This window comes from Bidens hawaiensis, unplaced genomic scaffold (genome assembly GCF_021521415.1).
Source record: "Bidens hawaiensis isolate Kalapana, Puna unplaced genomic scaffold, B.hawaiensis_p1.1 tig00009022_1, whole genome shotgun sequence".
NCBI classification, from domain to species: domain Eukaryota; kingdom Viridiplantae; phylum Streptophyta; class Magnoliopsida; order Asterales; family Asteraceae; genus Bidens; species Bidens hawaiensis.
Window position 1 is genome coordinate 797919 of NW_027491658.1, and position 12520 is coordinate 810438.

The 12520-nt window shown below is 31.5% G+C and overlaps 1 protein-coding gene across 1 annotated transcript; it reads left to right on the top strand.

Annotated features, from left to right (window-relative positions):
* Positions 1–8205: 8205 nt before the first annotated feature.
* Positions 8206–10375, top strand: LOC143530772 (uncharacterized). The gene is made up of 2 exons (XM_077026216.1): positions 8206–8776; positions 9724–10375. Exons 1-2 carry the CDS (start codon positions 8242–8244, stop codon positions 10152–10154), a joined length of 966 nt encoding a protein of 321 aa, XP_076882331.1. The 5' UTR covers positions 8206–8241; the 3' UTR covers positions 10155–10375.
* The last annotated feature ends 2145 nt before the right edge of the window (positions 10376–12520 follow it).

Genomic DNA, 12520 nt, shown 5'->3' on the forward strand with positions numbered 1-12520 from the left:
TTCATATACAGTTCGAACAATCTATGGGGTATTAGGCATAAAAATTTGGATTTTTATAGAAGGTGGATAATAAACCTTTATTTCCCTTTGCATTCTATCCAGCGATGGAAACATTCCTAGTTTTATTTTCGATTTTTTAGAGACGTATCAGAACGTTTTTTAGAGTTATTACGTATTTTTTTCTTATTATTATATTATCTTATAGTAATGAACTATTACGTATACTATAAAAATAAAAGTGGTGGACAAACAAAAGAGGAGGAGAAAATTTATTGAGTAAATAGAACTTATTCAATGAACTTATAAAAAAATCTTGTAATTATTAAGAACTCAACGGGACCTTCTCCCTCAAATCAGACAAACAAAGAATATCAAATTTTGGCATCGAGATTCATTTTATTAGGCTTTTAAGACATGCAATTAGTTTGTTCTGACCCAAACATAACCTTTTATTGATTTTGAATTTTGCTAACGGGTCGTATTTCATGTTAGAAATAAAACCTAACCCAGATTGACCCGTACACATTTACAAACGTACATCTTTAGGTCATGTTCGGAATCGTTTCATTTTTTAGAGTTCATGTTTAGTTGGACTCGCTAACCAGCGAGCATTACGTGTTTAGCTCCCCAACTTTTAACACTTCAAAGAAAAAATTGGCAGCTCAAGCAGGTCATGTTCTGGTCAGCTTGCGCAACAGGTCTTGCTCGGGTTCATTTCAGTTTCAGGTTGTGCACTAATAGGTATATATAACTAACTCTTAACCAAACACGTCCTGACATGAACATGTCTATGGGTATAAACATACACTATATAACCACTATAATATAAAACGGAATATAGAAAAAATGTACAATGTGTGTGACACGTTAGTATTGCCTTCAACGCAGCTTAAAGTTTCATAAAACCTTGCATCGAGCTTTGTTGATATCAAGATGTTGATCTGACTAAGATCGAAAAGATTACTTATTGGCGTACGGGTCACGTCTCAAAAAGAGAAAAAAAACTCATCGATGTTGTTATGATGATCTTCACCTCATAGTAGCAAATATGCAAGCTAATAAACAGATGACGTATGTAATGGTCAACATAAATGCAACACATAGGCGTATCTCTAATAAGTCTAACATAAATGGATATAAGACCACTCCTGGTTAACAAAAATAATTTTTTTTCTTTGTCAATCAAACTAATAAATCATAAAGATGTCGATAAGTAAGAAAACATTAACAAAACAACTAATAGAGACACCAAATCATATTACCGGCCTATTAAACAACAAAAAACATTTTAAGAAAAATTTGATTGATTCAAATCGTATATAGTAACTCCTAATAAAAATAACATAGAGTAATAAACCTATACAGCAGAAGGATTATAAAAACTGGCACTCTAAACTAACCTCAACTACAACTACCGTGAATGCACAAATATGTGTAACACCAATTCTACCGAACATTAGGCAGAAAGATGAAAAACCAGAGCGTAACCGACCAAATTAACAAAAGAAAATAGTAAAGATATGATATTCGAGAATAAAGTGAAGATCGAAGGATGTTAGTTTACTTAAATTCCTCAACATTTTGAAATGATTTGGAATTCTTTTATTTAAAGGAATTGAATTCCAACTAAACGAACTCGTCATGTCATGGGATTTTAATTTCAATTCCTTTGAATTCTCACGAGATTTCTGTGAAAAGAACGCGCCCTAAGTTCTTTTTACAACAACAAAAAAATGACTACAGAGAAATCAGGATAATGCTTCTGCTTCGGCTTCGGATTCAACGTTGACATCTAGACTCTTTTATAGTTGATCTATAACGGCTATAATGGAGCCTAAGCGCTAGCGAGCCGACATCAAATGAGCTAAAGCAGAACAAGCTCTTTTTGCAGCCTTGGTATATATGCTTCTTCCAACTCTTCTATAGCCTATAAAAATGACACATGTTGCGTGATATTTATAGTCATGCCATTTTTTCTTGTTATTACGCGTCAGCTCAAAAGAAACATAGTGAGCCGAATTTGCCAATACATCAAAACGTGATTGGATCTTTTTGGATTTTATTTATTTTTTCAAATAAAATTTCTTCCAACTATTTTGGAAAATTTTAACATGACTATTTTGGTATCTTTCCCCTTTTTTTCTACCTCTCATAACTTTTAAGTAATTATTTTTAAAAAAAATAATAATAAACCATCTAGAATTTTTTAGAGTTGCTATGTATGTTTTTAAATAACATTTCTTTTTCTAAAATGCTACATCCACCATTGTTCTTCTAATCCATATAACGGTGCATCCATATCTCGATTTGAGTTTTATAAATAGTTTCGATTCATGCTTCGTTACAATGAGACGAGATTTCTAGATCTACTTTCTATTTCTATTGAATCGAGTTCTAATTATTCAAGTACTCTTATCCCATAAAAATGTGTGTGTGGCCCATTAAAATTCATAGAAGGCTTTTGACTTTGTATATACTTATATTAACGCAAATACCTCTCTCTTAAAATTCAGCCATGTACAAATGTTGCTTCCAGAATTGTTTCTATACTTATTATATAAAAACTCTCTTTTTAAATAAACGTAGTTTCTAATGGTATTTTTTTAAATCAAACTACTAGAAATAATCGATCACATTTTGCTATAGCAATGAGATTTTATCTTTTATGTTTGTCACGACTACGTGCTCAAATATATGGAAGGAAAAACCTCGCATAGATTCATAGAAGGCTTGGCGCTGCCCATTTGTCATGCTAGTATCTAATGTTCTTCCGGTTCCAACTAAGCGATTAAAATCTAATGTTCTCCCTGTTCCCAACTAAGCCTTTAACATATAATGTTCCCCTCGATCCTAACTAAGCCTTTAAACTTGTTATGAAGATTGATGCTACGTTTTTGGAATTCACCATCAAATGATCCGATGTCGTTTCATAATCCAGGAATGGTTTTTTTAAGGTGCAGTTTTAAACCATCTTATATTATATTGGGTAAACAATTTGAGCCCAAAGTTGTGACATGTTAGCTTTAAACTTCCACCATGATTTTACAGGATCAAGTTTGATTTTTTTTTTACCAAGCCACCCACCGAATTTTATCTTCTTCATGGTTCCGCCTCATATAAACAACTTTTTAATAAGCCATTTAAAGTGTACTGATAACCCGAATAAACGCCTTGAAAACAAAGTGATAGTAAGTTGAGAAGTTTTACGGCACTGCTTTGCCTAAGGTTAAGGTTGTTGTTTCTCCAAAGACAGTTTTCGCCTTCCTAACTTAATAATTTACATGGAATTTATCTATTATCGGTCGTCAACTACTAATTATTTTATGTTTTCTCCCACTTGTACGGGCAGTTGGCATTTCTTTTGTAATATATGATTGCTTTGCTGTTGAAAAAAAAGCTTAAATAAGTCGCAAACAATGAAACAAGTAAACTGATATTAATTAATATTGAATTTAGTTTCAAAACATTATCCATTTATACAGATTTTTGGTGAGTGAATTTTGGAGTGTAGTTAACCCAAAAGAGCAAAGCTGGTCGGCTGATGGATGTACCCCACCCCGCGGACACTCCCGAATATCTATGGCTGTAAAGTTATCAAACGCTATGTTGCTTTTTCCAAATTCCATTTTATTTTATTATTTTTCTTACTTTTCCCCTCACAAATTCCTAATTTATATCATGCATGAATAAATAAAGTTAAATAATTCAATTTCATGACTGAACACTTGCAAAATAGTAAGGATATACGACCTTAACAATCCAGATTATTGCGTGTTGATCGATAATAATTCTTAAATAAAAGTATAAAAGTATCATAGTTCAAACTACCAATACGAGTACTTAACACTCAATATGCGCTTTAAATTTACAAAGCTTGTTAGAACATTCTCCACTAAATTCCTAAATGGGGAACCAAACAAAAGGAGACCCCATGATATAAAAGAATCACAATGCTACCAGCACCTCATCATTACAAGCCAGCAACTCCAGTTCAATCTCACCTTTTTATTCATATTCAAATTTCATAATTAAATTCATATAGGATATAATACTGCATTATAGACATGTCGGTACTACTAATTATTTTATTAAAGTAACAGGTTGCATATTAGCAACTTAACACACACTCATTTTATCAAGTAGCCACTAACCAATAAGCAAATGTTGTCTGCTCAGTTTTTAAAAGGTAATATGATACTATCTAATTGGTAAAATTCAAAGAGGTTTGACGCCATTTATTTTGACCAATTATGTAATTACTTTCAAGGTTCATCGAAATTTTGACTTGTTTTGATTGTAGAAAAAAAATGTTTTCTAACTCTTGTTATACTAATCTATCTGCTGAGTTTGAGTCCCCATGGTTATATATATCATATCTTTATTTATCCTTCTATGTATTGATTGTTGTATTAGTTTTTTTAAGTTTGTTTTATTTGTTTTTTTGTTGTATGTATGTTAATATGATGATTTTTTTAGGTTAGTGTTCGTACACATAATGAACCTAACTGACACCAACCAAATTTGCATCGAGTTGTCGTCGTAACGCTAGCTTTTTTTGTTTTAAATGTGTTAACTTGACGGAACTATTTTTTTGGGTTTAGTTCCGAATCGTAACAAACGTAACTATACCGACCAAATGCAACGACTGTGTTTACAGACCGAATAAACATTGTTTTAAATATGTTCAAATTTTGTATAATAAGTTATACGAGTATCACTATTGTTCTAGATGCTTACTAATTCGTGTTTTGGGTTTAATGTATGTACCGATATGAACCTAACCGATACCAACAAAATTCGTGCTCGTTACCGCAACACGATGGGTTGCTATCTAGTTAGTTATATTTTACTAAGGTAAATGTTTTGTGTACTAGTGGGTTATTCATCGTTTAAAGATATTAAGATCCTCCTTTTATCAGATATTGAATGATGTATATATTAATGTTTAACAAACTTAATAATGACCCTGGCTATCGGATATATATTGATATGAACAACACCATGTGAGTGTAACCCCAGTCTCCAACGGTCGTTTATGTTACCGTTAGCGGAGATTAAATCTAATACAATATTTTAGTATGCATCCCTAATTCATTGGTGGTTGAGCACAAGAATGTTTAAACGAAAGTTCCACCAATTAAATATTAATAACAATCATAACTTTATATATTATTTAAGTAAACAATCCTTAAAATGAATCTTAACTCATTTAATTTTTAACAACTGATTTAAATCGTTTTATTTATTTTCATATTTAAACTTTAACCTTTTATCACGTTTCACCAAGTAGTTCCTACGGTTTTAACACAAATTCTAGGACAAATAGGTAGTGAGCACAATTTTGAATAGCTGACAATACAAGCCGGCCTGATTGTTAGGTTGAAATCTACAAACGCAAAGTTCTATCGGAAACCCAACACTAATCTGGCGATAATTGTCACAAAAATATTATTTAAAGTTTCATAGGTAACATATGTGAAAAATGTATTATTTTAAAAATGTTGAAAGTAACTCGCACGTTGTGGCACATTAAAACGTGAAATAACAATATCTAGATCGAAACGTAAAGCACCATTTCTATAGAAAAGAATAGCCGATTTGTAACGGCATATAAAAAAGGGAATAAAAAGTAACTGAAAAAATAACGTATGTCTATGCTTATGAGTTGTGCATTATCATACGCAACTTCATTTTGATGAAACTCACATCGAAACATTCAAAACGCAAATAAAAATAAGAATATTTCAGGGGCGGCTAAACCTTTTCAGAGACCTAAAGCGAATTTATATATCGATGCCCTTTTTAAAAAAATAATTAAAATTGCTTATGATTTTAACACATGAGAATATGATAATGCATATATATGTTTCCAAGAATCTTAGTGAGCATTTAGTGTTAATAGCCTTAACTAAATCAACAATTGATGTTATTAGATTAACTATTCCATAAGAAAATCTATTGAAAACGTGTTTACTATCAAGATGAAAGTAATATCTCTGGTAACAAATAGGGAATATCTCATAGAATAGTAACCAACTTTCAGAAGTGTTCCAATTAAGTCACTCATGCATATTTTTCTCAAATGGGTCACTAAATCTTCAAATAGAGTCGCACCAATTTTTGTGTGCGTCAAGGAATAAATTGAGGATAAGATGTGGGAGTCGGAATTTGCAATATATGTAGTTGTAATTACAAAAATTAAAAAACGTTAATTATTTTAAAATTCAAAAATAAAAAATAAAATTCACTTCGCCACTCAACGTCAACATAAAAAAAAGATAAAAAGATTTCATATGTGAAACAAAAAAGAAAAACGCTAAAAAACATGTTAAAACCTTTAATTTAATAAAATATGAAAGTTGAGTGACCTAATTTGAACACTTTTTAAAGTTAAGTGACCTAATTTGAACACTTTTAAAACTTGATTACTGTTCTATAAAATTGCACCCAAATAAATCCAAAGAAGTTAAATGCAAAGCCCAAATCAACATATGTATAAAAAAGAAAGTTAAAACTGAGAGGCCCTTCAGGAATGGAGGCCTAAATCAAATACTTGACTTAACTCCCCCATGGCCGACTCTGCATAAGTGTATATTTGAATGTTTGTATCATATCATATTTTAAAAGTTATAAACCATTGAAAAACAAAAGAGAAAAACATATAAGTATGATAGATAGGTTTATTTAATTCAAAGAAAATTAAATATATTGTAAAATTCAATGGTTTAAATTTTCTGGTTAACTAATAACTAATGGAAGAGACATTATATATAGGTACAAACTACAAACTATCCATTACTAAATACCTTACTACTAATAAACACTATCCTTCGAGTTATGTACACACCAAATTACATGAGTATATTAATTTTAATTAACTATCGATCAAAAATATAAATAAATCTGATATTCTCAAAAAGGTTCTTGGTTTTCTATATTAAAATGTACCTTTATACTCCGGTAATTTCGTGATATAATATTTTATTTTGATTTCTAGTTAAGGCAGGGGCCAGCCAAGTGGCATAAAACCTGGAATGACAAGTCAGCCAACCAAGCATCCACTTTCCCATTTTCGAAACCATGGTTTACTTCAATCCAACGGCTCCCGTTTAATCTCCATATTTAACCCGCTCTCGGTTATCATACTTTAAGCTGCACTTTCACTTTCCCTACCTCAATTTTATATTTTGATATATTTACCCCCTTGTGATGCTTCATTGTTAGCTTTTGGTGAGGGCTCTTAGAGACTATTTATTCTTATTAAACACTTTTATATTATATTTTGGATTATCTTAAGCGTAATCAATTTGTTTTTACAGTTTTTAATATTTACATTAAGATTTTTTTGTTATATATCACTTATTACTTAATTTAAAATTTTATAAACATAAAACTTTTAAATTATTTTTTTGTTTTTGATCTTAGTAAAAAAAATCTAATGATTTTTAGGAATGCTTCTGAAAACTAGACACTTGAAATATTTTTCATGTAGCTTTCTTTAGTTTTTGTATGTTTTTTTTTTGCATGAAACAATCATTCTTTTAAATAATATTTAATTATTTTTATCATAATTTTATATGTTATAATTAAATATTTAATACATTAAATAAAAAAATTGTATAAATTATAAGACCGTTTACACTCACGAGCTACCTTGAGCTCGATAAATGAAGTTGAGACTTGGGTTCGTTAATTAAACAAGTTTATTTTATACTTGAACTCAATTCAAGCTTTTAAATACTTGATTCGACTCATTCGCACCTCTAGTTGAATAATTACCATACTTGAACATACACACATGAATGGAATCGTATGCTCAGCTAACTATAACATTTAAAAACATAAAAAAAAACTATTTTTAAAGCTAAATCAAAATTTTTAAGTTAAAACAATTATCAATTTTTTGAAATACAACATAACCAATTGAAGCTTGCAGTTATTCAGTTATGGTTATTCTAGACACGTTGCTTGTAAATCATGTTAAGTGGGTTTCAGTTTCAATTAAAAATGTCGGTCTTAAAAAGTAAAATAACACGGAGCAATAAAGTAGTTAGAGATTGAATAGCACCGAAAGTCAAAGGACTTAATAGAGAAGAACAGAATAAATACAAGGGAGCAACATGTAACAATGTTTGATTTTTAAACCGTTGCATATCCATCCAACAGCATCCTTAATCACCATCTATCTAACTCACTCTCTCACACACTTCACGAACCAACCAAGATTCCATTCAATTCAAAATGCCGTGGATTCTCTCCGTCAAACTTCTGTTAATCTCCCTCACCGTCATATCCATCGCCGTAACAACAAAACTAACGGTTCCGTTAATGTTCAGCTTCGCCGTTAACGGCCTTCCGGCCATTTGGTCTGTCGTCGCCACGTGGCTGAAACCACCGTATCTTTACGTCATCATTAACGCAATCATCATCACCATCGCAGCCACCACACGCTTCCAACACAACCACCACCAACAATCTCCGAACGAACCTCCACCGTCAGATCTGACACCGGTGAATTACGATATTGCCCCTAGTGAAGGTGACTCTGATGTGGGTTTGGAGACGGTGGCGGCTGGTGGTGGTCAGGTGGTGGTTGTTGGTGGGAATGAAGGTGAGGTTGTTGCGTTGGGGTCCACGTGGAATGAAATACAGAGTGTTGAACCGGAGAAGAAGGTTGAACCGGATGAACCGGAGTTTGTTTTTCCGGTTGAAGAGAAGCAACCGGTGACGTCTAGATTTGCTAATAATCGGAAACCGGTGAAAGCCAATCCGGAAGGTGAACTTCTTGAACTTATTTGTTTTGATATTTAATATATTAAACTTTTTTTTTATTTGTTAGGAGCGTTTATGGTCGGTTTTGGCCACTCAAAACTAACCGAAAATCTGCCTTTTTTTTGTGTGTTTTTTTTTTAAAAAGTATTTATTTTAAGTTTTTGGTTTTCACCATTGGTTTCAACTGCTTCAACTTTTGTTACTTTTTTTTTTTATAAAATATTGAATTTGGATTAAAAAATTTATCCGAAGTAGTAAATTTGAGTCTACGAGCTCATGTTTAAAACTTAGCTCTCTTTGTGAGTAGTTTTCAAGATCATTTATTATATATTAATAATAGTCATAATTATTTTTTAGATATTTCTTTATTTGTAATTTTTTATATATTATTTAGTTATTAAAAGTTAACCTATAATCCTAATTATTAAATAGTATAAATAAAAAAATAATTATTAAACATATATTAAATAGTATATAAAAAATAATTATTAAAAGTTAACATATATTAAATAGTATAAATAATTTTTTATATATTATTAATTATTAAATAAACATATATTAAATAGTATAAATAAAAAAATGTATAAATCAGGGCTTTCAGCTCAAGCTCTGATTAAATAAGCTTAACTTTTAAGCTCGAGCTTGTTAAAACTTGAATTAATTCGAGTTTTTTGCAACACAACTTGTTTATACCCTAGCTTTGAACTATTATTTTTATTTATTATTACTCCGTATTAATTAATCTTTTATGTTATTACAAATTTGAAATTTGGATTATGAAACTTTTTAGCTTTATTATTTTCTTTTATCTAAATTTGTGTTTTTTATATTGCTTAACAGAAACTGAACTAAAATCTGAAAAACAAATCGTTCATTTTTATATACTCTTTCTTATTTCAAGTTAAACATGAGATAATGATAATAATTATCTGATTAATATTATTCAAACAGGTGCAAGAGCTTTGAGAGTATTGAAACCAAAGAAGCACGAGACACTAGAAACCACATGGAAGATGATAGCAGACGGCCGTCAGTTACCGTTAACAAGACACCTCCGTAAGTCAGACACCTTCAACGACGTTAACAACATCCATCCATCCAACGAGTCATCAACAACAAAGTCAAAGGTGGTGAAGAAATCAGAAACCTTCAAAGACCGTACAACATACGCCAACCAAAACGACTACCCGCCGCCGCCGCCGGTAACCAACTTATCTCCGGAGGCCGGCGGGAAGCTGAAGAAAGACGTGTCACTGGGTCAGGACGAGTTGAACCGGCGAGTTGAAGCGTTTATAAAGAAGTTTAATGATGATATGAGGTTGCAAAGACAAGAGTCATTGAAACAGTATATGGAGATGGTGAACGGTGGGGCCCGCCGCTAATAATAAATATAATAATGTTTTTTTTTTTGGATATTTAAGAAAAAAAAGTTTTTTTTTTTTTAATATTTTGTTATTTTAATTTTTTAATAGTGGAGAAAGGAAAACTAAAGGTTTTTTGACCCATTAAATATCATGGGTTTTAATGGGGTATGGTTATGAAGATTAATGAAGGTGATGGTGATGATAGCTATAGAATCAATTCTTTTATTTCTTTTTTGGTTGTTTTTGGGTGTAATCTTTTTTTATGTAAAAGTGGATGGTGTGTTTATAAGGTGCTGTTTGTTTTTCAGAGGTAAAATGTCAGAAGACTGCGAAACCACATCTGCCAACATCTGTAGCAGAAGAGGTGGACCAAAACTCTGCAGTCTGCAACAAGAAGACTGTTTGTTTTTTAACATCTGCAGACTGCTAAAATAAGCTGAAATTTAAATAAACTGAAATATAAATAAAAAAGGTTGTGAACTGGTGATAACAATTACGATTTTTCCCTTGTCTTGGCTTGATCAATGTTATGTTATTATTGTTTTTTGATAGGAGATTAGGTGTTTAAGTTTTAATACCGAGCTTGGTTAATAGATGCAAACAAACATTACAGTTTTGTATCCTTATTTGTAAGTTAAATGTTTTACAGTTTTGTTTAGTCTTTAGGAATTTTACAGTTTTGTTTACAGATTTGGGTTTTATATAATAGTTCAAACTTTCAAAATGCTCTCCATTTACTGCAAATTTAACAAACATCATAAGTGTCCCAAACCCTAGCCTTCTGTAATTAGTTCTTATGAGTAACAAACTCTAAGCAAGAAACCCTTGAAAAGCCTAAATGTCAAATATTATCAATCATAAATTGTTGAGTCTAATTAACAGACTATTTTTCAAAATGAAGCTATAAAAATGTATTTTCATAATCTGTTAACTGCATATGATGGTGATGATGACTGAGATGGGCATCAATTAAGCATTGTTAATAAACCAAATTAAGCAAACTTAACTAAACAACCGAACATACAACGGAAAAATTTGGTGTTATTAAGCACATAGATCATAGATGATTAACATCACAACCATTAAAATTAAAATATGAACCATGTAACTTACTTACCAGGTAGAATTAAAAGGAACTTCTATGAAGATGAGATGATGATTTGTGCTGCTCCAACAAAAGGTAAAAGAAAGAAGAATAAATAATAAGTTGTTTGAATCAATCGGATCTAAGCTAAAATGAAAAGAATAGAAAGAAAGCATACCTTCAAGAAGATGCCGGCTTGGTGAGTGGAGCAGACGGCGGCCGGCGGTGTGGAGGTAGCCGGCTTGGTGAGTGGAGCGGACGGCGGCAGTGGAGAGGAGGAGGAGTGGTTAGGGTTAGGAGGAGGATGATGATCGGTCTGGGAGAAGAGGTTAAAGAAGTAATAATACCAACACTTCTGGGAGAAGAGGGCGCGCAGACGTTTTTTAATGAAACGTCTTCGAAAAAACAAACACACTGCAGAGCCCAACGTCTGCGCGCCCTCTTCTCAGTGCAGACAAAAGAAGTGGAGAAGTGCTTCTGAGGAAAAACAAACAGCACCTAAATATTACAAAGTTATAAAAGTAATATTAATTGCTCTTTTTTGGTGTTACTTAACTTGTTAGTTATAGCTAGTACCACTAACAAATTTCTTAAATATCACGCAAAGCATTTGGATGGAAAAACACTCATAATTAAAAATATAATTAATTGTAACCAAATAAAATGAAGTAGAAACCATCCGGTCACTTTTGGTTAAAAACTAAAATCAGATTGATAAAAGAACATAAATTTTGCTCAATTGAGATTGATAGTGATCAAGATGTACTAGGTTGATGTACCTATAGTATTGGTACCAATCACGAAAGGAAACCGAACTAAGATTGTACAAAATGGACCACTTAAGATTGAGCTAGTTATAATCAAATCCAAACAAAGTGCGGATTCAAAGAATTAAATCATAATTTGACAATAATACTAATTTTAATAAAAAATAAAAATAATATCTATACTAATAATATCAACAATCAAATAATTATAAACAATATGGTTTTTTTTAACGGCCAATGAATCCTCCAAATGAGCTGCTGGCTAAATTCACTGCAGCGACATTCATCTTTTGATCCAGGAAAAACACTTACCTAAGGCCAACTCCCGGAAACACACGCCCAAGGGCACGCCAGTACGGTGAAATAATACACGTTCAATTCAAGGATCCAGTTAAATAAATATTAATAATAAAGGGTTTGTAGCTTTTAATTATGATGAAATATTAGAAATATAATTTTTACTTAATTCGGAGATTGACCATTTATGAAAATGAACTTGGTGTCTTCGTGATTGGAGGTTATATCTATAACGT